Source organism: Dasypus novemcinctus, chromosome 12, assembly GCF_030445035.2.
Source record: "Dasypus novemcinctus isolate mDasNov1 chromosome 12, mDasNov1.1.hap2, whole genome shotgun sequence".
Lineage (NCBI taxonomy): Eukaryota > Metazoa > Chordata > Mammalia > Cingulata > Dasypodidae > Dasypus > Dasypus novemcinctus.
The window spans coordinates 52,225,763-52,251,823 of NC_080684.1; the positions used below are offsets into that span (position 1 = coordinate 52,225,763).

At 38.2% G+C, this 26,061-nt stretch overlaps 1 protein-coding gene and 1 long non-coding RNA gene across 12 annotated transcripts in view; one reads left to right on the forward strand and one right to left on the reverse strand.

The window, feature by feature from the left end:
- The window catches only part of LOC131280617 (uncharacterized), a 198,907-nt gene extending 185,249 nt beyond the window's left edge, over positions 1–13,658 (reverse strand). Inside the window, exon 1 of the long non-coding RNA XR_009188281.2 lies at positions 13,579–13,658. This is a non-coding gene — a long non-coding RNA (uncharacterized lncRNA). The remainder of the gene's footprint in view (positions 1–13,578) is intronic.
- The window catches only part of CNOT2 (CCR4-NOT transcription complex subunit 2), a 118,470-nt gene continuing 103,678 nt past the window's right edge, over positions 11,270–26,061 (forward strand). For 2 of the 11 annotated variants that reach the window (XM_071218949.1, XM_071218950.1), the window contains exon 1: positions 13,703–13,750. Coding sequence is in view for 2 of the 11 variants with exons in the window: in XM_071218943.1 (XP_071075044.1) it covers positions 13,607–13,750 (144 nt within the window). In the remaining 9 variants the exon portion in view is untranslated. Of the gene's footprint in view, positions 13,751–14,780; positions 14,911–26,061 lie in introns of all 11 variants that reach the window. The other 9 variants (XM_071218944.1, XM_071218948.1, XM_071218943.1 and 6 more) reach the window with 9 other exon arrangements.

Consider the following 26,061-nt stretch of genomic DNA (forward strand, 5'->3'; position numbering starts at 1 on the left):
CCTTGACCTATATGGAAGATGTAGACCCACAAAGTGATCTTAAAAGAATGTGTAAAATGAGATGTTTATGCATGTCTCAGCAGGATCTCAGAGACAGCCAAAGTAGATACAACCCCAGGGAGTGGTGCTCCTGAGGACTCCGGAAACACCCAGGTCCTACCATCTTGGTAGATAGCTCTGGAGTTCAGTGCCTTGCCAGTGGGCCCTACTTTGGATTTTGTGCTCCAAAATGTGTGATGGAGTTGGACTCAGATGTGACCTCTCTACAAATGCCTCTTCTGTCACTTTTACTGAACCTGTGGTTGGTGCTGGGATTGGTGTATGCCCAGGAGATTTGAATCTCTTAACTTTCCATGGGCCAGCTAGGCCATGAGCCTCAGCAGAGTTGCAACACCTCCGGTTTGTTGGATTTACCCAGGTCAGCTAACAGGAAGGTGAGGATGGTCAACCACTACACCAGGGAACCTAAAGTCTACAAATGCAAGCAAGAGAAACCCATCCACCAGCCATGTGGGATCTAAGCCCCCTCTCGATTTAGGGGTGGAGTGGATGTTGCCATCTCAGGGTCCTCAGGATGGAGGTATAAAATATGGATTAGAGTGGACTTACTTGTATTCTATTGAACTATTGTGACTCTAGTAATGGAAGAAACTATCACTGATGTGGAGACAGTGGCCATGGGAGTTGCTGAGGCAGGGAGAGGGAAGAGGTGTGATATGGAGAAATTTTTGGGACTTACAGTTGTCCTGAATGATATTGCAGGGAAAGATGCAGTACATTATATATCCTGCCATAACCCACTGAACAGACTGGGAGTGTAAACTATAATGTAAGCTATATCCATGCAGTGTAGCAGTGCTCCAAAATGTATTCATCAAATGCAATGAAAGTGCCAAACTGATGAAAGAGGTTGTTGATGTGGGAGGAGTGGGGGAAGTGTTGATGTGGGAGGTTCCCATGGGGGTATATGGGAACCTCTTATATTTTTTAATATAACATTTTGAGTGATCTATGTATCTTCAAAAAAAATGTACAGAAGTCAAACTTGCGATTTAGTAAGTTTTTATTAGTTCTGATTTTATTAGAGATTGGGGAGTCATGCTTAAAGGTTTTAAATGTAGGTACCCTTTATATTTTTAATGATCAGAGTTGAACACCAATATATTTAACCAGCTGTTTTTTCCTAAAACCTTGACATCTAAAGGCATTTTCACATATGTACTAATTAGTGAAATATTTGTCTTTTATACTGTACAGAATTATAACTTTGTGTTTAACTAAACTGGCACCATCTTATGTCCTCCCAGAATATTTCCAACGCAGTTTTTGAAAACTAAACTAACCTTTTTGTTTGACTAGATAATCCATAGGAGTTTCATTTCTGAAACAAAGTGCTCTTCAATTATTAACCAAGTCTACTTTTTTATTTCAAAAGCAGCTGTTTCTGATGTGTACTGAACAGATGTGTATAATTTTCTGTGCCTGATTATTGTTTTCAAGAACCACAATGCAGGATGGATGGTTACAAACAATATGTTATGGCTTCGATTTAACCCTTCCAAGATGGAACTGTATCTCCTTTATTTTTCTCCATGACAAATGTCAGCAGGCATTCGGTTCCATGTTGGTTCAGATATAGGTATATATACTTATTTTTAGCTTATTTCTTGTACCTTGCTGCATGCCACACGCACTCAGTTCTTAAGGGGTTTATAGTACAACTGTGCACCTGCATGGTTTATCAATAAGACAGAAAATTCTGCAAATTTATACTATAGTTTTACCGAAAAAAAATCTGCTCATATTTCATCCATGAAAAAAAAAAAAAACCCAGTAGTTTCAAGTAATTAAAAAAAAAAAGCAACCTGAAACTTTAGGTTTAACATAGTCAAAAAAGTTCCTGAGCCCAAGAATTTTTAACAATAGAATAGAATCAGCTTGAAGGGATCTATATATTTTGTAATTATCTGTAAATTTTATTGTCTTTTATACTAAACGTATTTTCCTTTAAGCCCCTTTTTTAAAAAAGATAAACATTCAGTATTTGAGTGACCTTTACTAAGACTATCACTACTAAAAAGGCACAAATAATTTTCATTTACCTATTGTGTGCACATGAAAGTTATTTTAATTCTTGCCATCATTTTAATATTTAGTTAACATCTCCCTTTTTAACATATTTCAGTTAATTTTTTATTGCCAACAAAAATGTGTTAGCTGATTATCTGTAGCCTATTAATAAGAGTGTATCAATTAATTGCTATCAATTAATCTGGGGAGGAGATTTTTTTTAAAAGTAGAAGATACCTTATAATTTATTCCCACATACAGTACAGAATAACTGGTGTTTTGATTACGAATACAACTTAACCATGCATTTTCATTCAACAAGGTTGATATAGTTGAGAAAGCAAAGTAAAAAGCATTTTGTTGCTTCTGCATGTGAGAACAAAAGAACTTTTTTGGTATGAAATTGACTTGAATGGGTAAAAACTTACCTGACATTACTTATGAGATGATTCATAAACAAATAATGTAATTATCTTTGCAGAATGAGTGTGACAGCTTTAGATGACAAAAATATGGATGTGATAAAACGTGTACTACAACAAATTCTATTTAACTTGTGATTAGTATAGTGAAAGAGGGAATGTGGCTGAGACCTGGCAGAGAGAACATGTCCAGCAGACAACATGGATGTTGAGGCCCTGCCTGGAAACCTCCTGAGGGGAAGGCTGCTTCTGAAGAACAAAGCTGGAAAGATTCCAAGAGACCTAGGCTGTGAGGTCCCAACTGGAACTCTTTCCAGGGTCAAGGGGATACCTGGATACCTCTAAACAAAAAGCCTCCTCATTGACTCCCTGAGTGCAGACAAGTGGGGCAACCAATCAGAACAGTAAACACCTAGGACCCCTCCCAACATTAGGAATGGGGAGGAGGAAAGACTTTAAAAAGGCCTAACCTGGGGCCCCATGCCACATCTTACCCTGTAGCTCACCTGCAATCTATGTCCAGATTGTTTACTATTTTCTTGTTTCTTAAACTCTTTACCCCTTGTCTAAAAAAAAAACCAAAAAACCAAAAAACAAACAGAAACCTTCCACAACTATCTATTATCAACTCCAGTCTTGGCTTCTGAAACACTCCAAAATCCTGCCACCCTACCTTACATAAATTCCACTATCCCCTCTGCTTATCTTGACTGGTCTGAGCTATTGACCCATGTTCATTTCTGCCTCTATTAGCCTTTGCTTATGCAATTCCCTCACTGAAAATGCTGCTTCCTTTCATCTACATCTATCCAAACTACATCATTCAACATGCAACTTAACCAGCAACCTCAACTTAACTATCCCTAAACACCATCCCACTCTTACCTCTCTCTTTTCAACTAGCAGAGAATTTATAGTCTGCACCATAGATTTCAGCAATTCCTACTCCATAAAGTAGATATAAGGATTTCAAGAATAAAGATAAAATCCTTAAAACTGCCTGACATGTGGTGAGCCTTAACCAAATGTTTGCTACTTCTGTTGTTGCTATTACTACCACTTCCTAATTACATTTTTGTCTAATTGAATCATGTTATGATGGATTCTCTTTTTAGCATATTGCTAGGCATATAATAAGTGCTAAGAAATACATGCTGATTATATTTTGTGTAACATTTACATAATCTAAGTATCTTTTAAAAAATAAAAAATATATATTATTTTAAAAAATACATGCTGATCAATAAACAGTTAGGTCTAACCTTATTCACTACACAGGTATCTTTGTATTTGTTTTCCCAAGACACTGTACTGAGGAGGATAAAATGATGAATAAAAATACAAATGGTCTTTTTTTTTAAAGATTTATTTTTTATTTATTTCTCTTCCTTTCCCCGCCCCACCACCCCAAGTTGTCTGCTCTCTGTGTCCAATCGCTGTGTGTTCTTCTGTGTCTGCTTGTATTCTTGTCAGCAGCACCCAGAATCTGTGTCTCTCTTCGTTGCATCATCTTGTTGCATCAGCTCTCCGTGTGTGCGGCGCCACTCCTGAGCAGGCTGCACTTTTTTCGCGTTGGGCAGCTCTCCTTATGAAGTGCACTCCTTGCACATGGGGCTCCCCTACACGGGGGACACCCCTGTGTGGCACAGCACTCCTCGTGCGCATCAGCACTGCGTGTGGGCCAGCTTATCATACGGGTCAGGAGGCCCTGGGTTTGAACCCTGGATCTCTCATGTGGTAGGCAGATGCCCTATCCGTTAGGCCAAATCCCCTTCCCCAAATGGTCTTAACCACCAAGTTGCTTACAATAAATATTTCCTTCCAGCAAAATATTGTTTGAAGATTTACCTGCACTGTTAGAAATTAGAAAAAATATATAAATGAGACATAGTTCTTGGTCTAAGGAGCTCATTGCCTAGTATTGCAAAACTCCATTCTATAGGAAGGTTAAGTGAAGAATAAGGGGAATTCAGAAAAATTTCATAAAAGATGAGTAATGAATGAAGACGTAGTAGTTACCTGTTGCTATATAATCAAGTACCCCAAATCTTAGCAGCTTAAGACAAATACATATCATCTTAGTTGGGTACTTCTGGTTCAGAGTCTTTCATGAGGTTGCAGTTAAGTTGTCGGCAGGAGCTGGAGTCATCTCAAGAGGGCTGAAGGATTTGCTTCCAAACTCACTCATGTGACTTTTGGCAGGCCTCAGTTCCTCATTTGCTGTTAGCCAGAGATTTTTAAGTTCACTGCCATGCAGGCTTCTTTACAGGCTGCCCAAGTGTCCTCATGACATGGCAGCTGGCTTCCCCCAGAGTGACCCAACCAAGTGTGTACAAGGAAGAAGTCCCAATACCTTTGATGACCTGTCTCAGAGTAACACACTGTCATTTCCACATTTTTCTATTCATTGGAAGCAAGCTATTCACTCAAGGGATGTAAATTAAGCTCTACTTCTTAGATAAAGGAGTGTCAGAATTTGTGGACATATTTTTAAAACCACCACAGAAGAGTAAAGAAAAATTTGTTAACATATTGGGGTGGGGGGTAGGGGTGGGAAGAGGCCATTTAAAGCTGAGGGAAGAACAATGCAAAGCCATGAAGAATGAAACAACAGTGTTGGGATATAACCGCAAGTAGTATCTCAGGTTGCAAGTATAGGAAGGTGGTAGATTACCAAGGGTTTTATATCTCACTGAAAGGAATGTGCATCACTGTAGGTGATGAGACATCGTTAAAGATTTTATGCAGGAAGCAGACTTGGTTCAGTGGTTAAGGCATCCGTCTACCTCATGGGAGGCCCGTGGTTCAAACCCCAGGCCTCCTTGACCCGTGTGGAGTTGGTCCATGTGCAGTGCTAACGCACACAAGGAGTGCCCTGCCATGCAGGAGTGTCCCCGTGTAGGGGAGCCCCATGTGCAAGGAGTGCACCCCGTAGAGAGCCGCTCAGTGCGAAATAAAGTTCAGCCTGCCCAGGAATGGTGCCGCACACACGGAGAGCTGACACAACAAGATGACACAACAAAAAGAAACACAGATTCCCGTGCTGTGGACAAAGAAGAACAGCCAGCAATTAGTCACAGAGAACAGACAACTGGGGGGAGGGGGGGGAGAAGGGGAGAGAGAAAAAAAATCTCTTAAAAAAAAGATTTTATGCAGGGAAGTCTCTTGAGATGTGCATTATAAATCTCGTCATAGAAGGCTGGAAAGAGATAAAACAATATAGATAGTCTAGTTAAAAAGTCTCTCAGCCAAAAAGCACATGAAAAAATGTTCAACATCACTAGCTATTAGAAATGTAGATTAAAACAGATAACATTTCACTCCTTACTGAATGGTCACTTTAAAAAAAAAACAAAAGAAAACTATAAGTGCTGGAAAGGATGTGGAAAAATAGGAACACTTCATTATTGGTGGTAATGTACAATGGTGTAGCCTCTGTGGAAGACAATTTGGCAGTACCTTAAGAAGCTGAATACAGAATTACTGTATGAACCAGTAATCCTGTTACTAGGAATACATTCACAAGAACTGACAGCAAGGATGCAAACTGACAGTGGCACACCAATGTTCATGGCATTGTAATTCACAATTCTTAAAATACGGAAACAGTCCAAGGGTCCATCAACCAATGAACAGAAACAACCAATGTGGTATATACATAAAATGGAATACTATTTCGTTAAGAAGACATGAAATCGGGTATATATGACAACATGGATGAACCTTGAGAACATTATGTTGAGTGAAATAAGCCAGACATAAAATGACAAATATTGTATGTAGAACTTTTAATAAGGTTTAATGTAAAAGTGTGAAAATTAGAACAGACTTGATGGTAACACATTATAGTGAGCATAACTAACATGGCTGATTTATAAATGTGATTGCGGCTGAAAGGGGTGGTTGGAGACATTAATGCCAATTGAAAGGAAACTGGAGAATAATCTAGGGACTATACAACATAGTGATTTTGGGGAAGCGGACTTGGCCCAGTGGATAAGGCGTCCACCTACCACATGGGAGGTCTGCGTTTAAAACCCCAGGCCTCCTTGACCCGTGTGGAGTTGGCCCACGTGCAGTGCTGATGCGCACAAGGAGTGCCATGCCACATAGGGGTGTCCCCCGCATAGGGGAGCCCCACGCACAAGGAGTGCACCCCCTAAGGAGAGCCGCCCAGGGCGAAAGAAAGTGCAGCCTGCCCAGGAATGATGCCACACACACGGAGAGCTCACACAACAAGATGACGCAGCAAAAAGAAACACAGATTCCCGTGCCACTGAAAACAAAAGAAGCAGACAAAGAAGAAGACGCAGCAAATAGAGAACAGACAACCGGGATGGGGGGGGAGAGGGGAGAGAAATAAATAAATAAATCTTAAAAAAAAATAGTAAAAAAAAACAGTGATTTTGGTGGTAGATGAAGATTGTGGTTAACATTATAAACATAAGAATGTTCTTTTATAAAGTGTTAAGAATATTGTGGGAAATGGATGTGACTCAACCAATTGGGCTCCTGCCTACCATATAGAAGGTCCACGGTTTGATGCCCAGGGCCTCCTGGTGAGGGCAAGCTGACCCACGTGGCAAGCTGGTCCATGCGGAGTGCCAGCCTGTGCAGGAATGCCGCCCAGCACGGGAAAGCCCTGCACAGGAGTGCTGGCCAACACAGTGAGCTGGCGCAGCAAGATGACATAACAAGAGACACAGGAGAGAAAAGAAGACGACATAGCAGAACGGGGAGCTGAGGTGGCTCAAGAAAATCATCCCTCTCCCACTCCAGAAGGCTCAAGGATCAGTTCCCAGAGCTACCTAAGGAGAATACAAGCAGACACAGAAGAACACACAGCAAATGGACAGAGAGAGCAGACAACGGGGTGGGGGGGAGTGGTGGGAGGGGCCGGGGAGGTAGGGGGAGAAATAAATAAAAGTCTTTGAAAAAAAAAGAATATCATGATGCATGAAAAAAATTACAACTAATGTAACTTAGGGATGATAGCTAACAATAATATTGTAATATTTTTGCAGCAATGACAAAGAAGATATACCAATTCTAAGGAACAACAATAAGGGGATGTAAGGAGGTATGGAATTTTTTCTTTTGCAGTAATGAAAATGTTTTAAACTTAACTGAGGTGATAACAGTACAACCCTGTGATGAAAATGAAGGCCAGTGATGTATACTTTGAATGGATTGTACAAGGCATGGGCTGTTTAACACAGCGAATCCTGTGGTGGAAGATGGATTGTGGTTAACAGAACAAATAGGAGAACATTATCTCATGAACTGTAACAAATATATAATATAAATATAGGGTGTTAATAATCGGGAGGTTGGGGGAAAAATACACCAAATGTAAGATATGGGCTATAGTCAGTAGTATCAATATTTTGATGATGCTCTTTCATAGTTTCTAACAAATGTTTTACAAGAATGCAAAGTGTTGGTGGTGGGGTGATGTATGGAATTCCAATATGATGATGTGCATTCTTGTTTTTTAAGTTTCACAACTTTTACTATATACACTTATTGTTTATGTATGGTCATGTATGAATGATATACTTCAGTAAAATTTTTTTAATTGAAAAAAAAAAAAGTTTCTTTCAAAAGTCCAAATAAGAGATCATGAGGTTATGATGAACAGAACACCTATAAGAACAGAAAAGAGAGGATGGATTCTAGACATATTTAAAAGGTAAAGTCGTGATTAGATGTGGGATGGAAGAAAAGATGAAAGGTTTCAGGAATGGGCAAATGGGTATGTGGTGCTATTTTCCAAAATTAGCCACTTGTTTCTTTAGAGATAAACTTTTAATTAATATTTGTGGCAGTTTGATATTATTTATGAATTCCAAAGAGATATTGATTATATTTGTAAACTGGTCTGTTCCTCTGGGTGTAATACCCTTTGACTGATTTAAATTCAAAGGCTTTATATTTACTTGATTAAATCAAGATTAGGGCTTTGATTTGACGGGAATTAGCACGTGGTCAGCGTTGAGTCCCTAACCCCTTGGTGAACTATACAAACTGACACTCATTTAAGGAGAACACAGGAGTAGATACACAGAGGAAGAGAGGGTGCTCTATAGACACAGAAGAACAGAGAACTTGTCAGCTTTTGTGACCCTGGGAAAAGAGATAAGCCATTCACCTGACAGTTTACAGCTGACCTTGTGAAGAGAACAGGGCAGCTGAGCCCAGAAAGAAACGAGCCCTCCAGCCTATAGCTGAAATTGGAAGAAGCTGGGTCTACGCAAAGAGGAAGGCTGAACACTCTCAGACAACTGTCATCTTGCATTAACACGTGACAACAGACTTTGGGTGAAGAAGTACCTCTTATGATACCCTGACTTGGACTCTTTAGGGCTTGTAACTGTAGGCTTTAACCCCAAATATATATCCTTTATAAAAACCAAGAGATTTCTGTATTTTGCGTCTGCACTTCTTTGGCTGACTAATACAGTACTATATAAAACATTTTCTATGAAAATTTTAAAATATGAATAAAAATAATGAAATAGAAAAATAACTGGAAGAAGTTACTCCTGGAAGGATGAATTAGCACCTTGAGTATATCCTTCAAGGCCATAAGTTTTTTGAGACTCACAAATTTTTACAAAATTGGAATTATATTTTAACTTTTGCTTTGTACCATTTCAGTAAAAATTCCTCCACATAGTTTTTAATGGTTAGTACAATTGTATGTATTAGGCTTACTTTAACCCATCTCATAATAAACAATGCAGTAATGAGCACTCTTGCAATCAAATGGTTGCACATATCCTTATATTTCTAGGAGAGGAACTGTTGGGTCCAATGCTTACACTTAAGACTTGTGATACATATTGTCACACTATTCTCTAAACATGGGCAAATTTACACTCTCAGCAGTACAGGAAGCCCTGCTTTTCTGGAACCCTTGCCACTACTATTAAGAAATAAGTACTAGTTAAAATAAAACCTGGAGGGGAGCAGGTAAAGTTCAGTGGTTTGAACGCTTGCTTCCCACATTCCTGGTTCAATCCCCCATACCTCCTAAAAACAAACACCTGAAGACAGACTTAATGAGTAACTTGTGTTATGCCACCCATAAGTTGGGCTTCCCATTAAATTTTTATAATGTTACCATTCAAAATCTAAGATTCTTACATATATTTTAAATGAAGAAACTGAAGTCCAGCAAATAAACCAGACCATTATTGAGTGAGAATTTCTTCCCTGGATACTATATTCTCATGTTCTTTCTGATTTGCTAGTCTGCCTCACTAACCAATTTTTAATTTTTCTGTAATAGTGTTACAGATTTCCCAGAAAAAGAAAAACTTTTTTTTATCAAGGGCCAGAGGCTAGGGATATCCCATTAGTTTAGTACTGTTTTCCGAGCTATGATTTTATAAATTACGTTTTGATGGAAGCCTTTTAAGACATTAAAAAAAAAAAAACACCAACCTAATCCTGGAAAAGGCTCTATTATGTTCATTCAATGGTTCATTCATTCAAGCACACTTATGTAATATTTATTATCTAGGAGGGGAGCTTACATTTTAGTAGGAAGAAGAGTAATTGATAATAAGCAATACATTAATAAGACAATTATAGATTTTATTTGCTATTAAGAAAATAGAAGGTTATGTGTTAAGAGAATGGAGAGCAAAATACTTTAGAAAAGGTGGCCAGGGTAGATCTCTCTGAGATGAAATTTGAGGTTAAGATCAAGAGGAAGAGAATCATCCATATAAAGACACAGAGAAACACATGCTAGGTAGAAAAAAATTGCATGTGCAAAAGCCCTGAGATGGAATATTTATTCAATTGCAGATAAGAGACCTGAAATACTGGCTGTGGTAATTTGAGCTATGTACCCCAGAAAAACATGCTCTTAAATTTAATCCATTCCTTTGGGTGTGAACTCTTGTAAACAGGACCTTTTGATGAGGTTACTTCAGTTAAGGTATGGCCTAACTGAATCAGGATGGGTCTTAAGCCCATTACTGAAGGCCTTATAGCAGAGGCCAGAGAGAGAGAAAGAAAGCCACAGGAAGCAGCCAGAAGTGGGAAGTCAACAGAATGAGAAACCATGAAAGGCTGCCATGGGCACTGCCATGTGACAGAAAAGTCAAGGACTAAGGATTGCTGGCAGTCAGCCCCAGAATGCCCGTCTTTTTGCAGAAAGCATTGACTTGATGACACCTGGATTTGGACGTGTAGTTTCAAGACCATGAGCCAATAAATTCCCAATGTTTAAGCCAACCCACTACATGACATCTGCTTTAATAGCCAGGAAACTAAAACACTGACTTAAATAGGAAAGAAGTTTATTTTTTCACATCAAAATCTGGAAGTAATGTGTACAGAGCTAGTATGGTGGTCTGATCCAAAAGTTCTCAAGGTCACAGGCTTCTGCCATGGCCAGGTTAGGGGAACTTGCATATGGCCACATTTGGCAGCTAGAGTCCCAGGCCTTCACATCTTCATTACAGGGCACAGAATATAGGAAAAGAAAAGAAGATAAGGACTAAAAGTATGCTCCAGCTGTCTTCCAAGGACTCTTCTGAAAGGGTGTCACTGACACTTTTGCTTGTATTCCATTGGCCAGAATTATCATATGGCTACAAGGACAGATGCAAAATATGGTCTTACTTCTTGGCAGTCATGTGTCCATGCCCATTACCATGAAAAAAATGGAGCAATTTTAGAGGACAACTAAAAGTCTCTGTTACAGATTGGAAACAGCTTGGCTCATGACAGAAACAGCAGGGAAACAATGGGAAGGGTGAGAACAAGATGAAGTTGGAGAGGTAGGCAGGAGCCATATCATGCAGACTTGAAGGCCATGGTAAGGAATTTAGATTTATTCTCTATGCATAAGGAAGCCACTGGAGGGTTTTGAACAAAGGACCGACGTAACCTAAATAAAATGATTGCTCTGGCTATGCAGAGAATGGTTTGAAGGAATGAGGGGCAAAGTGGATTGAGAAGAGAGAGTGTGGATATTGCAGTGGTCCAGCAAGAAACAATACATTGGCTCAGACTGGGCGATGGCATTGGAAGTAGTAAGAACTGGCTAAATTAGTGGCTGATAAATTGGATGTTGAACATGAGGGCAAGAGTAATCACAGAAGACCTGGTTTTATGTGTGAGCAAGTGGGTGAATGGTGGAACTGTTTATAGAAATTAGAAATAGATTTAGCAAATGGACAAATGGGATCCAAATGTTCTGTTTTAGACATACTAAATTTGAGATACCAGTCCTTTCAGTCCCTCGTTACTGCAAAATTTTCTGTATTGATCTGTATTGATTAAAACATGGAGGAATCCCACTTCTACAACTATTTATGTAAGTTATTTTTCTCTTTAAGAAAAGCAGTTTTTCTATAAAGTGCAGAAGAATCTACCTTACATGTATTTGAAAATATAGAAAACACATATCCATAAGTACAGACTGTTTTCAAGTAAAAGTAAGAAAAACCTATCAAAGTGAATAGTTAAAAAAAAACCTATTTACCAAATGGGCATATTTGCTCACTATTAGCAATAAAGATGCAATAGGACAGTTTTGCAAAATGCACCATTTATTGAATGCTTCCTAGAAAACCATAAATATACTAAGTCCTTAACAAATCTGGCACATTTAATACTAAGAACCATCCTCTAACATAGGTATTAAAGAAACTTCACAAATCTATAACTGATTGGACACAAGCAACAGGACAATTAAAAAATTGTTCTTCAACAAGGCTTAAAGTTAATTCTTCCTAAATAACTTGCATTAAGTAAGCAATAGTATCGGTGTATTTTTTGCCTATTACTCTTAAATCCATACATTTATCACGAAAATGTTTGTTGTTCAAACATTTATCCAAGGTAGCAAATTCTCAAATCAGACCTGTCATCTTTGCAAGTGATTTCTCCAATTTTACTAGTTTTTATTCTTTTTAAAACTTGGGCCCTTGTGAATAATATAGGGGTAGTAAGAATAAGATATATCATTTGGCCTTAACTTGGGTCCTATGTATTAAAACCTTTATTTTGTAGCATTATTTTTCTTGCTATTTTTGACCAATGACAAATTTTAAATTGGATGAGAATTTTTTTAAAGGGAAAGGTGAATTAATTAAAAAAAACTTCGGTAGAAATTTCATGTACTCAAATTAATTGCACTTTACACTGATTAATAAGTTTTATTATAGAGAAAAAAAGAATTTCCATATTATGAAACTAAAGAATTTCAAAACATACATGCAAAGAATATTTTTCTTTTAAAAATATCAAATAATTTTAAAATAGGAAGAATTTTATCTATTTACAAAGGAATAGAGATATTTATTACAGCAAATAAATTTTTAATTTCACTTTCAGCTACAATTATCTTTCTGGAAAGCAGAGACTACTTTCTTGGAGTTTCCACCAAAGACTATAATTTCAAACAGTCTTGCTGATGGTCCAGCCAATCACTCAAGTTTAGGTGGGAAGTGAGGGCTAGAGAAGTGCTATAAACACAAAGCCCAAGCTCACAAAAGAGTGCTTTAAAAAATCTGCTCCCCAAGATATTCCCTACCACTAGGTTTTTAAAAAAAAAAAAAAAAGGAAGGGTGGTGAGTAGAAAATAGCAATGGTTTCTGCAGAGTGGAACTCGCTTCTCAGGAGGTGTCGGTGACGTGCTGCCGGTCCCTGGAAGTGCGTGCACAAGCACCGGAGGTTGCGGGGGCAGAAGGAGAAAAGTGGACAGCAATCAGGTTTGCTTCAGGTGGTGGGAGTTAGGAAGAGCTTCCTAACTCGGACGTGGGAGGGCGGGGAATCCGACACTAACACAAACACAAACACAAACACGCCCGGCATCCCCGGGGAGGGCTAACTGACGCCACCTCACCATTCGTCGAACCCAGGGCCACTGCCCAGTACAGAGCAATCAGGCCCCAGGGGGGCAGCAGCGGCCACAGAGGTCCCCGCTCGTTGTAACGGCCGCAGACTGGTGACGAGCCACCCAGTGAGTCGAAGGTAGAAACTGTGGAGGCCGCAGAGTGGGCGGTGGAGAAATGAGTCGCCTTTCAATTCCTGTCAAGCCTACGAGAAGCTGTCTACTCACCGCCTAGACCCGGTCCGGTCGGCAATCTATGGTCTCACCTGCCGCCGCCGCCAGGAGGAAAGCCGGAGCACTGGGGTCACTGCAGAGGTCAGAGGGTAAAGGTCTTGCTCCCAGCAGGCTCTGCGGTGGATACGTCGCCATCTTGGATCCGCGGGACAAGAAAATTCATGCGGTGAGTTTTTGGCAAATTTTCGGAAGTCTCGCAGCGGGGCGCGCGGCGGGGGTGGCGGATTCGGGGTCCCCGCAAGGCGGGGGAATGCCTCGGGGCCGGGCCGGTCGCGCCCGGGGTCCTCGGGCAGCGCCCCGGCCCGCCGCTTCCCGTTGCTTTTGTCTCGGCTCCAATCGAGAGAGGGAGAGCGGAGCGGGCGGGGAGGGGGGGTGGCGGCGGTGGAAAGAGGGAGGGGGTGTGTATGGAGGGGGTGGTGGTGGATGGGACGTAAAGCGTCGCTCTACTCAGGCCGCTGCGGCGGCGGCAGCTCTGGAACGGAGGGCCGGGTACCGCCCGCGGGTGGCGAGGCTTCCCCCAGACTCAGCCCCCCCGGGCTCCCGCCGCCGCCACCGCCGCGCTGCTTCCTGGGGAGGAAGAGACCGCGGTAGCGGCGGCGGCCCAGGACCCGAGGCCGCTTTAGACAGCGCTGCCAACCATCCCCGCAGCTGCGGCAGCCTCCGGATATTCACATTCTCTCACTACATGTACATCACCCGCAACTTGTGTGTGCTTCTCTGTGCCTATATGTGTGGTGTAAGGTGGGGGGTACTGCATTGGCTAACGGGCCTCAGGCGTCTCCAGACCCTGGGATAATGAAGGCTATAGTTGGTGGAAGGGGAAGAAATGCAGCTGTGATGCTGCCTTTCTCACCGCACCCCGAGGGTGAACCTTGCGTGCTGTTGTGGGACAGAGTCCGATTGGTCCTCGGATGGCGGAGGAACCCGAGACGATTCTGTCTGTGAAGTTGCTAGCCCTAGGTTTCCACTTCCGCCGGGGCCTTTTCACCTCTTGCTGCCTTGGCTCTAACTTAGAAAGTTTCACGGAAGATGTGAGTGAGTTTTTAGCAGTGGCTCTCGTAGTTCTTAGTTGAGGTTCTGCGGTCCGTCCAAGAGACAGCCTCTAACTCTTGGTAACTAGGGTCCTTAGCGAATGCGAATTGTAGTTTTCTTTCATGAAAACATTTCCTAGGTTTTAGAATTTGCATTTATTTCAGACCCTGTGGGTACGGTTTTCCCACCGTAACAGTCTTACATACGGGTACCACCCTCTCGGAAGGAACCTAAACATCAACTTCCTTCCAATCCTAGGAGACCATCTTCACTTTTTAACATTCAGGAGATCAGGTACAAACACATTTTGTTTCATTTTCATATTGGTTAGACGCCTCTTCCATTCTCCATCATCTGAATGGTTCCTAATTATTAAAAACCCTAATAGACCCTTAGATTTTGGCTAAATGGTAGAAAGTATTGAGTTAACGAAAGCTGTTCCTGAGGGAGGTCACACTTGAATTTAGTGTTCAAAGTTGAACACATTTCCTGTCATGCTTGATACTAGGAATTTCTAGAACTCTAATCATCAGTGCAACTCATAATTTGCGTTTAAAACAAAGTATGAGGTGAGGGTAGGTTAGAAATTTGAGAATATCTTTTTATATACCAATTTTATATTGAGTTGTTTGGGAATGCTTATCTTACTCTATAGCACTTATCTCCCGAATGTCACTGAATACTTCTCTGGCAATTTTGAAAGGTAACTTTATATCTCAGATATATAAAGCATTGATCAAGACTCACAGGGGTCTGAAGTGGTTAACATTTCAAAATCTACATTCAGATCTCTTTCATTGAAGTGTTTCTTAATGGACCAAAGTCATTAGTAAACTTTGTATTTGAACTCTTCAGTTTGTAGTTCTTTTGTAATGCCATATGCTAAAGGAAAAGGAAAGCAGAATAAACCTTAAGACAAAACTCCTTCCACTTCATCCACTTCTTACTTGACTTTGTAAGATCCTCATTTAATTTTTAAATGGTACTTTCCTTAGATTTTTTTCCTGAGGGTTTCTATTGCTGTGATTTCAGTGAACACTTTGCTGTTTTAGATAGGAAGTGAGAAACTACTTCACATTTTTTGCATCATTTTTAATGCTGCCTTAATACAAATAAGTTAATAAAAACATTATTTGTGGGCAGAATTTCTATTCTAAGTAGGTATACAGTATAGAGATTTCTATGACCTAATCTGATACTCTTGGGGAATGAGAGTTACCTGTATATTTAGCCAACAACAAAGGACACTTTTTTGTTTTTTTTTAAGTTTTCAGTTTCTGTAACACTTCATTTGCAAAATAAATTAATACGGTGGAAAAATGAAGCCCTAATGTAAAATTATTGTAACTGAAGCCTCCTTTATTTGAGGAGTACCTAATCTTGAAAATAAAACTCTGAAATGATATGCTTTCCCGAGAGAACTAGAAACTTGTTTTTTACTTTATAACTTTGGATGTTTAATTTACTCTTTTCATTTTTCAGAGATGCTTTACTGTTATTTATAACCTGAATATTCTCATTCCAACTAATTGTGTTTTGAAGTATGATTACAACATTTTCAAAACCTGTGGGAAGTTAAAGTTTTATCCTTTTTAGTGACAAATTTATGTCGTAAGATTTTCTGATAGTATAGGAAAAATTCCTATTTCCCTTGTATGTATGAAATGTATAGACACTAATAGACCAGTAAAAAGAACTTAGTTTGTAATTTTTTTGTTCTTTAAAAGCAGTGTTATGTGATTACAGTATTTTTTCAAATGTCTTAAAATTTTTTAACTCTAGAAAGCTCATTCTGTTATAGTCACATATTTAAAAGCAAACTCTATGCTATATGCCTGCTTGAATAGGCATTTCAGGACAACTTATACAATGATACATACAGTCTTAGGAAAAAGATACTACTAAATAAATGATTTTGTTACCTAGAACTCTAGTGCATTTTGTAACACAAAGAAGCAAAAGAAGCCAAGATACCAAAAAAACAATGAAAATTAAGGTTTTACACTTTAAAAATAACATGATAATTTTTACCTTGGTTTTGTTCATTGAAACTTTCCTCAATATATTATGTAAGTGGTTTTCCTTGTTTTAGTTTCTGTTTGGCATCTTTGATTTTTCATTGAAAAACGAATCTCTTTACCACAGAACTGTGATGTAGTTTGTTGATTTATTTACTTTTGTCTGTATTAGTGATGACCAGAAATAGAATTCTTATGTTTTTCTGACATCTTGTTCTTTGAAATACATATGCAAATCTCTTGGTATATCACTTGCAATATGCTGCATATGAAGTAATAAAATGGTTTTACAATGTTTATTTTTTGGTTGGACCTTATGGGTTATTTAATACAGACATGCAAAAAAGTAAATTTTCTGGAAAAAAAACCCTGAAAATTTCCCCTATCTGCTCACTTTAACATTTTGTTTATGCTTAGATTCAGAATCCAAGTCTATCTAGATAAATTAAGATATTTTGGACATGTTTGGCACTTACCCTGGAAGTTTTCCTTTTCTTTTTCTTTGCGTTCATTGTTTTGTTTTGTTTTGTGTGTTTTTTCGCTCTATCTTTTCCATTGCCTGACAAACTTCTTTTTCTTCAAAACTCTACAGTAGTGTGCTGCTTTCTTCATGAAACCTTTATTACTTACTCCCACGTCCTTTGGCTATACTACTCTTATTCTTAAATCTCTTATGGAATATGTCACTCGTTAACTGTCCATCCCTTCTTCCCACTATAACCTCCATTGGACTGTGAGCACCTTTGAGAAGTAGGGCTCTGTCTTGTTTAAATTTATGTTTCTACTGCCTTGTATATTGCATAGTACATAGTAACTGCTCAATAATATGCATTAAATTGAGCTGGTGTCAGTTGTCATTTGTCACTGCCATGAGAGTGCTCAGTTTCCCAATCCACAGATCAGAAGCTGTAAAAGGATGGGGAAAAAGGCATCCTCTATTCCTTTACTTCATTGAATCCTTTCTTACTGTTTTGCTTCTGCCAATTTCAGTTAATTTTTTCTGTATGGTGTGAGGTAGAACAGTTTTGCTTCTTATCTATGGGAAATAATGGAACTACTGTGTAAAGAGAAAGGAACTGAGGGAAGGAAGTTATGAATAAAGTAATTATCCTGTTTCACTTCTGACAATTTACGTTTATATTTCGTGCCTTATTTTGAAAGGCTAAGGTCATGGTTAAAGGAGATATTTTGTTTTTGTACATGGTAATGTATATTTGCTAGTACTTAACCATGAGCTCCTCCTAGATTTGGGCTTCTTTAAGTTACATTTTATGACTTTTCCCCCCATCTTTTATTCCTAATGCCTGGTCAAAGTAGTAGTTCTCTACTTTCAGTAGCATTCTTCTTATGAAAACTTGGTAAGATGATTTAATGTCCCTTATAGGAAGTCCAAAATGCAAAAGTTTTTGAAAACTGAAATTTTTAAAAAAAATAAGCATGGTGGCAAAATCTAGCCTGAGTTAATAGCCTATTTATAGCTTTTAATCCCTTTTAGCCTAATTTTCCAATGTTTTGGTGGAGAAATATTAATGTGTTTGATGATGCTGCCTAGATTACTCTGTGGGGTGTTATGTCCATTATGATATACGTATTTTATTTTTCTAAAATCTGAAAAATTCTAAATCTGAAAATGTGGCCTTAAATATAGACTTAGAAATCTTTTCTGTTACATTTCCCTTGCTCATATATATTCCAGTGACTTATGATGACTGAGATACAGAGAGCGTGTATATATATATTTAAGAGAGTTTGATATCAGGACACCAATCCTTTCTCTGCTTTTAGTGAATGGAAATGTCTTTCCTTACGAGATGAGAATACAGACTCAGTAAACTTTTATTATGCCATGTAATGATAAAATAAGCAGGAGATAATTATGTGTCCTGGCAGTTTGGATTACATTGAGTAGACTTAAATTTTTCCAAACTTGTATCGATAAACCTTTTTTCCATTTATATATTTGGATGTAGAAATATAATTCCATTTTATATCAGTATCTGGATAAGATGTGATGACTGATTATATAATACAGTGTGTTTAGGAGAGAAACATTTGGATTTGTGTCATATCTGGCAGAAATGTATTTTTGTGTTGCTTTTTAAATAGCAAATTATAGTTCTTATCTTACATACAAATTGTGTGTTTAGTTTTCTTTTTGTAAGGAGTTTTTCACTGATCACTAAAATAATATGCAGTAAAATTACCATGTCATTCAAAGGGTAAGATTCCTTTTGGTTTTATGTTTTACTACCTAATATTTTTAAAATGCTTTAGAACGTGCCAAAAAAAGGTTTAAATTTTAACATTAGCATTTATAAAGATGACGAGAACAATCATGTTATAGAGAAAATCTTGATTAATCAAATTAAGTAGGTGTTAAATAACTGGAAGTTTATTGAAAGTGGTAGGAAAATTTGTTGGCTTTCCAGTAATATTCAGTAGCTCTTTATATTTTTAAGAATTACAAAATCTCAAGGAACACAAAAAACTTAAGATAAATAAAAAATATTATAATGAAAATAATAATACTGTATAATATTGATGTCAAATTTTACACATTTGCTTATTGCACAGTTATTCAGTGAGATCATGTACTGAGCAGATAGACCTTGAGCTTTGCCTTGATTTAGTAGTGAATAAATTAGTGTTTTAGGGTTATAGTTTTTGAAATTTTATGTGAGCAGATCTCTTCTTGAGTTTAAAAAAAAAAGAGTGATAACCTTTCTTATCCATGCACACTTAAGAGAATTTTAGGTATATTCGTAGGTTTATAGCAAAACTAGTTAACCCACCAACTGAGTTTAGTAGTTTCTAAAGTGTTTAAATTTAGCATATAAAGTATTTATGTGTATATGTAATATTTGTTTGTGTGTACTCTTGTGTCTTAAAACAGATTGATATGTGTAAAGCAGTTATAGCTAAATGCTTAAGGGAATTTGTGAAGTTCCCCCGCCCCCAACCCCATTAGTCCGAGGATGTTTCAGCATGATTTGAAAGCCACAGGACTAGATGATTTCCAAGATCACTTCGTTTTTAAAAGGTCACTTTTTTACTCTCCAGGTGTGCAGGATTCATAGAATGAAGAATGTACATGTTTTTGAGTAGTATTTGGATAAAAATTATTTAACTTAAATTTTAGGCTCTACAGGTTGGATGTTAGCATTCTAGATATTTTCATCTAAATTCATTAATGATTTAAGCATTTATTCTCTGCTAGACATTGTTACAGGTGCCAGTGATATGATGATCAAGACATATTTCCACCTTCATGGAATTAAGGGAGAGAGAAAATAGTGGGATAAGGGTAGTGCAGTTGATTAGAGATGGGAAAAAGGGAATGTTTTAAGTAAGATGATGACTACCTCTCTATGGATGTGTCATTTGAGCAGAAATGGAGAAAGAAAGGAACAAGCTATGCATAAACCTGGGTGAATGTTTTTCTAGGTAGAAGGACTAGAAGGCTCTGAGATGTCATCTGTGTTTGAAGATGACAGGAAATTTCATAAACATTTAGTGCCTTCTACATAAACCTGGGGTAAACTCTAAAGGGGAAAAGAGATAATTAAAATGTAGTGTTTGTCAATTGCTGAAAATACTGTGGCAGACCCAGTACTTTGTAATAACTTTTATAAAGCATTACAGGAAAGAGGAACTATTTCATGAGGCCGTACAAAGGTTTACTGGATCCCATACGTGGAATTGTGGGTCTGTCTGAATTAATGGAAAATTAGAAAGGAGCAAACCTAATATACTGTTTAATACCTACATGTAATCAATCAAAAAATTTAAGATTTTTAGTTTTACAGAGTTTGAGTATATTTTTCTTAGAAATTAGTAATGCTAAGTCAGATTTCCTTGTACAGTTCAACAAACATGTATGCCATGCAGTTTATGAGGTAGACTGCATAATTCTTCAGGTTCAGTTTTTTGTGGTGCATGCTATGAAAACATGGTAGGTTAAAGCAACCTTGGTTCAGGAAGTAAATGGATTAGTTTCAGGGAGGTAATATTTGAACTGGGGTCTGAAGGATCATTTGGAATTTACTGTACTGAGTTATGAAGCTGTCTCAAATGCACCAAAGCCTGGAAGAATATGCTGGATTTGGTGAATAGATCTACCATACCTCTTGATGGAGTTCTGGGACCTTATCGGAAAAGTTGACTGAAAAAATGAACTGGCCACAATATGAGAGGCCTTTATCCTATACATGATGAGGGGCCATTAATCTTTGTTGTTTTTATTTTCAATGGGAGTAATAATTAGATTTGTGCTTCAAGGGAAAATTTTAGACTCCAGTTTATAATTAAAATTGAAGGCTTACTGGTATAGTATATCAAAATTTTGAAGGATTATTTTCTGTGTTTAGTATTTTGTAATCAAATTAGCAGGAATCTTGTTCATTATGTGACTTTGAAACTCTAGTTTTTTACAGAGAACTTGCTTGTTATACATGTAAACCAATGCCTGTAGTTAAAAGTTTTACATAAGGGAATGGAATTTGTTATTTAAGTTTTGGGGCAAGCCAGGTTGGATGTTATAATTTGACATTATTTGCAGTTGTGGGATTTGATGACTTGGATAAATTAGATAGTAACCCCGAAATTTAAGTTAGTGGTACACTAACTCATAGAAACTGATTTTTGTATTAGGACATTAGAAGTGTTTATTTTACAAGGCTAAAATTTACATGTATGTGTATTTATGGTACTCAAAATACTATACATAATACTATACAAAATGCTATAAAACATTTACTCTAGGTTCCTAGTGTTATTTGTTAATTTTATCATATAAAGGAAACAAAACTAGTGTTCTTAATGAAAAAGAATTGGTAGTATTTTGATTCTTTATTCTTTTATTTCCCAAGACTGCACTTTGAGCAAATTATTACTTTGATAATGTGCATTATATGCCACTTTCTCATGGAAGTTAAATTCTGTGATAATTTGGAACTAAGTTGTATAATTGTCCATTTAGTCCATTTTTAGGCTGAATAAAATGAAGCTAATTATAACTAATTTCTTTTAAAGAGAGTTATGTGGTTCAGGGATTTTTACATGATGTCTTCAGTGTCTGGAGCTAAGCAGCCTGATTTGGAATCACAGTTCCACCACTAGCTGCTATATGACTTATTCTCCCTAAAATTTTAGCTTTCTCATTTGAAAAACAAGGATAACAAAAAATACTTCCTCATTGGGTGACAACAAAACTTAACCTCATAGGGTGACATAAAGGATAAAGGTTCTTGTGGGGATTTTTTTGTGGATGGGACTTCCTGTATTAAAGATGAGATTCTGAGGCATATGAGAATTTGCCACAGTGTATTTCATTATACGCACTGTCTTTTTCCTATCAAATTTGTGAATGTAAACAAGAATGCAGCCTTGCCTTTAGAGTCTATACATGTCTTTCTTACCAGGAATTTTGTTTAAAAGGTATCTGATAAGTATTATGTGTAGCATTTTGAGTAACGGAAGTAAATCTTAACATTGCTGTATTAGCAGAGTTGGGCACAGCATATATAGCATTTAATGATTCATGTTAAATGGTGTGAATCTAATGGGAAGAGCACTGGCTTAGATGTCAGGCAAATCTGTGTCTACCACTGGACTACAACTTGAGTTACGTTGAGTTGTCTGTAGGATGCTAATTAAATTTCCTATGCCTTAGCCTCCTCTTCCTTAAAATGAACAAAATATCTTCTCTTGGACATAGTTAGAAGGCTGAGTACTATTGTGTGAATCACTTGAAATAGGTTCTTAACAATGTTTATTCCCATACCATGTCCCTATGCAGAGTAAATATTCCAACGTTTCGGAAGAAGTTTCAGAGGCAATACTTAAATCTTTTTTTCTAAGTTGAGAAAATTGGGCCACTTATTTACCTTTGAGTATATGTTCGTCTTTAATAGAGTGGCATTATATTATTTTGGAAAGAATACCCCATTGGGATTCAGCAGATAGGTTCTGATCTGGGCTCAGTAAACTGATTAGCTACGTGCCTGGACAAATCAGTTAGTATCAGAGAGCCTCAGCTTTTTAGCTATTTGTACTTCTTAATGTTGCTGATAACAAGTGAGTTTTTTTTTTTTAAAGGCGAAATAAAAACAAAGGTGTTTGGTTAACTCTGAAATAAAGAATTGTGATACTGATTCCTGATTGTTAATGGTAGTAATGAAACTGGTAGACTTTAGTAGTTATTCTTTCATTCATTCGTTCGTTTTACCTTGTTGTGCTGCTGTATTCATATTGTTGGCCATTTGTGTATTTTTATTTATTAAATATCTGTCTTAATGAACTTTTGGGAGGGGAAAGTTTGGAGAGATTGTTTGGTGGGGAAAAAGTGATTCTATTATGTTATTGCAGGCTAGTTAATACTTGGGTATTTTTGTATGCTGGATCCCTGATAGTTCCTGTGTGCAATTATATAGCAAGAAATCTGCCTCCTCTTTATTCCCTTCCCATTATGGGGAAAAGATAATAAATTTTCTTTGGGTTATTTCCCTTTTTTTTTGTAGCTATATTTGTGGTTGTACTTTCATTGTTAGCTAAATGTTTTTGTGATCACTATGCCTGTTTTTCCCTACAAATGAAATTCATTTATTATGTAATTAGAATACTGAGGATGCTATTGCAGTGACTTGAAACTGTTTATTCTTTGTGTATGTAATGAATAACGTGTGTTTTTTGTTTTCTTTTTTTCTTTCAGTGTGTAAGATCTCTTAAGTACTGAGGCTTTAGAAACATTAAAGTAAATATCATATAAAGAAGGCAAAATAATACTAAATAGCTACAGTACTAAAGAAAAGTGAATCATAGAGTAATGATTTGGAATATGAGTTGTTCATTGAAGGGAAAGGCATGCTTTTACTGTCATCCTTGTAAAATCTAGTGACTAATGTTATGCACTTGTTAGGTTTGCTAATTATTTAATCTTGTACTGTTAATGAAAATAAAGCTTTCATTTAAGATACTTTTTCTTTTAAAAATTTTACTAAAATCTCTAGAAACTGGAACTCAGGTACCAAAAACCTTCAGTTAGGTTGTTCCTCCACTGAGAATGGTTGTGTAAAAAAATTTTGAAATGTAAACGGATAATTTTTAAAATGTATATTTCTTTGGCTTCTCTTAAGATTGATTTTTTTAAAAATTTCATACTTATTTGTATTTTACAAGTTTTCTGCTCATATATTTCATTCTCAATAGTAAGAATAAAAGTAATAGCTAAATGGCGGCAGACTTGACCCAGTGGTTAGGGCATCTGTCTACAACATGGGAGGTCCGCGGTTCAAATCCCGGGCCTCCTTGACCTGTGTGGAGCTGGCCCACACGCAGTGCTGATGCGCACAAGGAGTGCTGTGCCACGCAGGGGTGTCCCCCAAGTAGGGGAGCCTTATGCTCAAGGAGTGCGCCCTGTAAGGAGAGCCGCCCAGCGTGAAAGAAAGTGCAGCCTGCCCAGGAATGATGCCGCACGCAGGGAGAGCTGACACAGCAAGATGATGCAACAAAAAGAGGCACAGATTCCTGTGCCACTGACAACCACAGAAGCAGACAAAGAAGACGCAGCAAAATAGACACAGAGAACAGACAACTAGGGTGGGGGGGGAGGGGAGAGAAATTAAAAAAATTTAAAAAAAGATTTATTTAAAGTAATAGCTAAAGATTATAATTTGGTCCTTGGGCCTACCAAGCACCATTTCATGCTTCCCGGAAAAACAAATAATATTTCGCATCACACAAATATTGAGATGGGTTTAACATGTAGAAATTCTATAACCAAATTGACCGCAAACTTAAACTGAATAATCTAACAATGGAAGTTTAAGAGAAGTTTTGCCTAATTGAATTTACTGTATTAACACTAAAAGTAACTTTAAGATATTATGTTAAATGTTAAAATCAGATTGTATTTTCATTATTTTCTTAAGGTTGCTTTATCTGGTAGGCTTCAAAATCATTTTGAGGGAGGTGGATGTGACTCAAGCAATTGGCGCTCCCGTCTACCATATAGGAGGTCCAGGGTTCGATGTCCAGGGCCTCCTGGTGAAGGCAAGTTGGCCCACACTGAGTGCTGGCCTGCGCAGAGCACTGCCCAGTGCAGGAGTGCTGGCCCACGTGGAGAGCTGGTGCAGCAAGATGACCCAACAAAAAGAGACACAGAGAAGAGATAATAAGAGACCCAGCAGATCAGGGAGCTGAGGTGGCACAAGAGAATGATCACCTTTCTCCCACTCCATAACGGTCCAGGAATGGTTCTGGCGCTGCCTAACGAGAATACAAGCAGGCACAGAAGAACACAGGGATTGGACACAGAGAGAGCAAACAGTGGCGGGTGGGGGGGGGTAAATAGATAAATCTTTTTTAAAAAAATCATTTCGATGTCCATAGAGAGATGTTTGAAAATAATGAGTTTGCTTATGGGGTGTAGGCAAAGGCAAAGCAACATTTAGGTACTGTATTAGATAATTTCTGTATGTTATTCATTCATTTGCTAAATATTTATTTAACACCTATTATGTGCCAGGCACATTTCAGTGCTGAGAGAATATAGCAATATATGAAACAAACAAAACATATGGTGTGGCAGATGTTGGTAAGAGTATGGAGAAAAATAAATCAAGGGAGTATGGAGTACATATGGGATGCAGATTTAAATAGAGTGGTCAGGGTAAGTGCGTCTGTGGTGAGAGAACAAACCTGTACATATCCAGGAGAAGGGAGTTCCAGGAGGAAACAACGAAGGGTAAAAGCTCTGAAGGAGTATTCTAGATTCCTTTTTTTTCCCCCTAAGATTTATTTATTTTATTTCTCTCCCCCCCACCCCAGTTGTCTGTTCTCTGTCTATTTGTTGCATGTTGTTCTTTGTCTGCTTCTGTTTTTGTCAGCGGCACGGGAATCTGTCTCTTTTTGTCAGCGGCATGGGAATCTGTCTCTTTTTGTTGCGTCATCTTGTTGTATCAGCTCTCCTGTGTGCGGCGCCATTCCTGGGCAAGCTGCACTTTCTTTCGCGCTGGGTGGCTCTCCTTATGGGGCGCACTCCTTGCACGTGGGGCTCCCCTACGCCGCGGGGGGGGCACCCCTGTGTGGCACGACACTCCTTTCGTGCATGAGCACTGCGCATGGGCCGGCTCCACACGGGTCAAGGAGGCCAAGGGTTTGAACCGCGGGCCTCCCATGTGGTAGACGGACGCCCTAACCACTGGGCCACGTCTGCTTCCCCTAGATTTCTTATGATTAAAAAACTTCAAGGAAGTCTGTGTGTCTGGAGTAGAATGGGCAGGGTAATGAAAGGTAGATGAGTGCAGAAATGTTAGGGGCCAGAGGCAGGGAAGATTTGTAAACCATTGTAAGGACTTTGGCTCAGAGTAAAATGATTTCTGTATATAACTCTTTGTAATTGTTCTACAAAGTTAGTGGAATTCTCCCC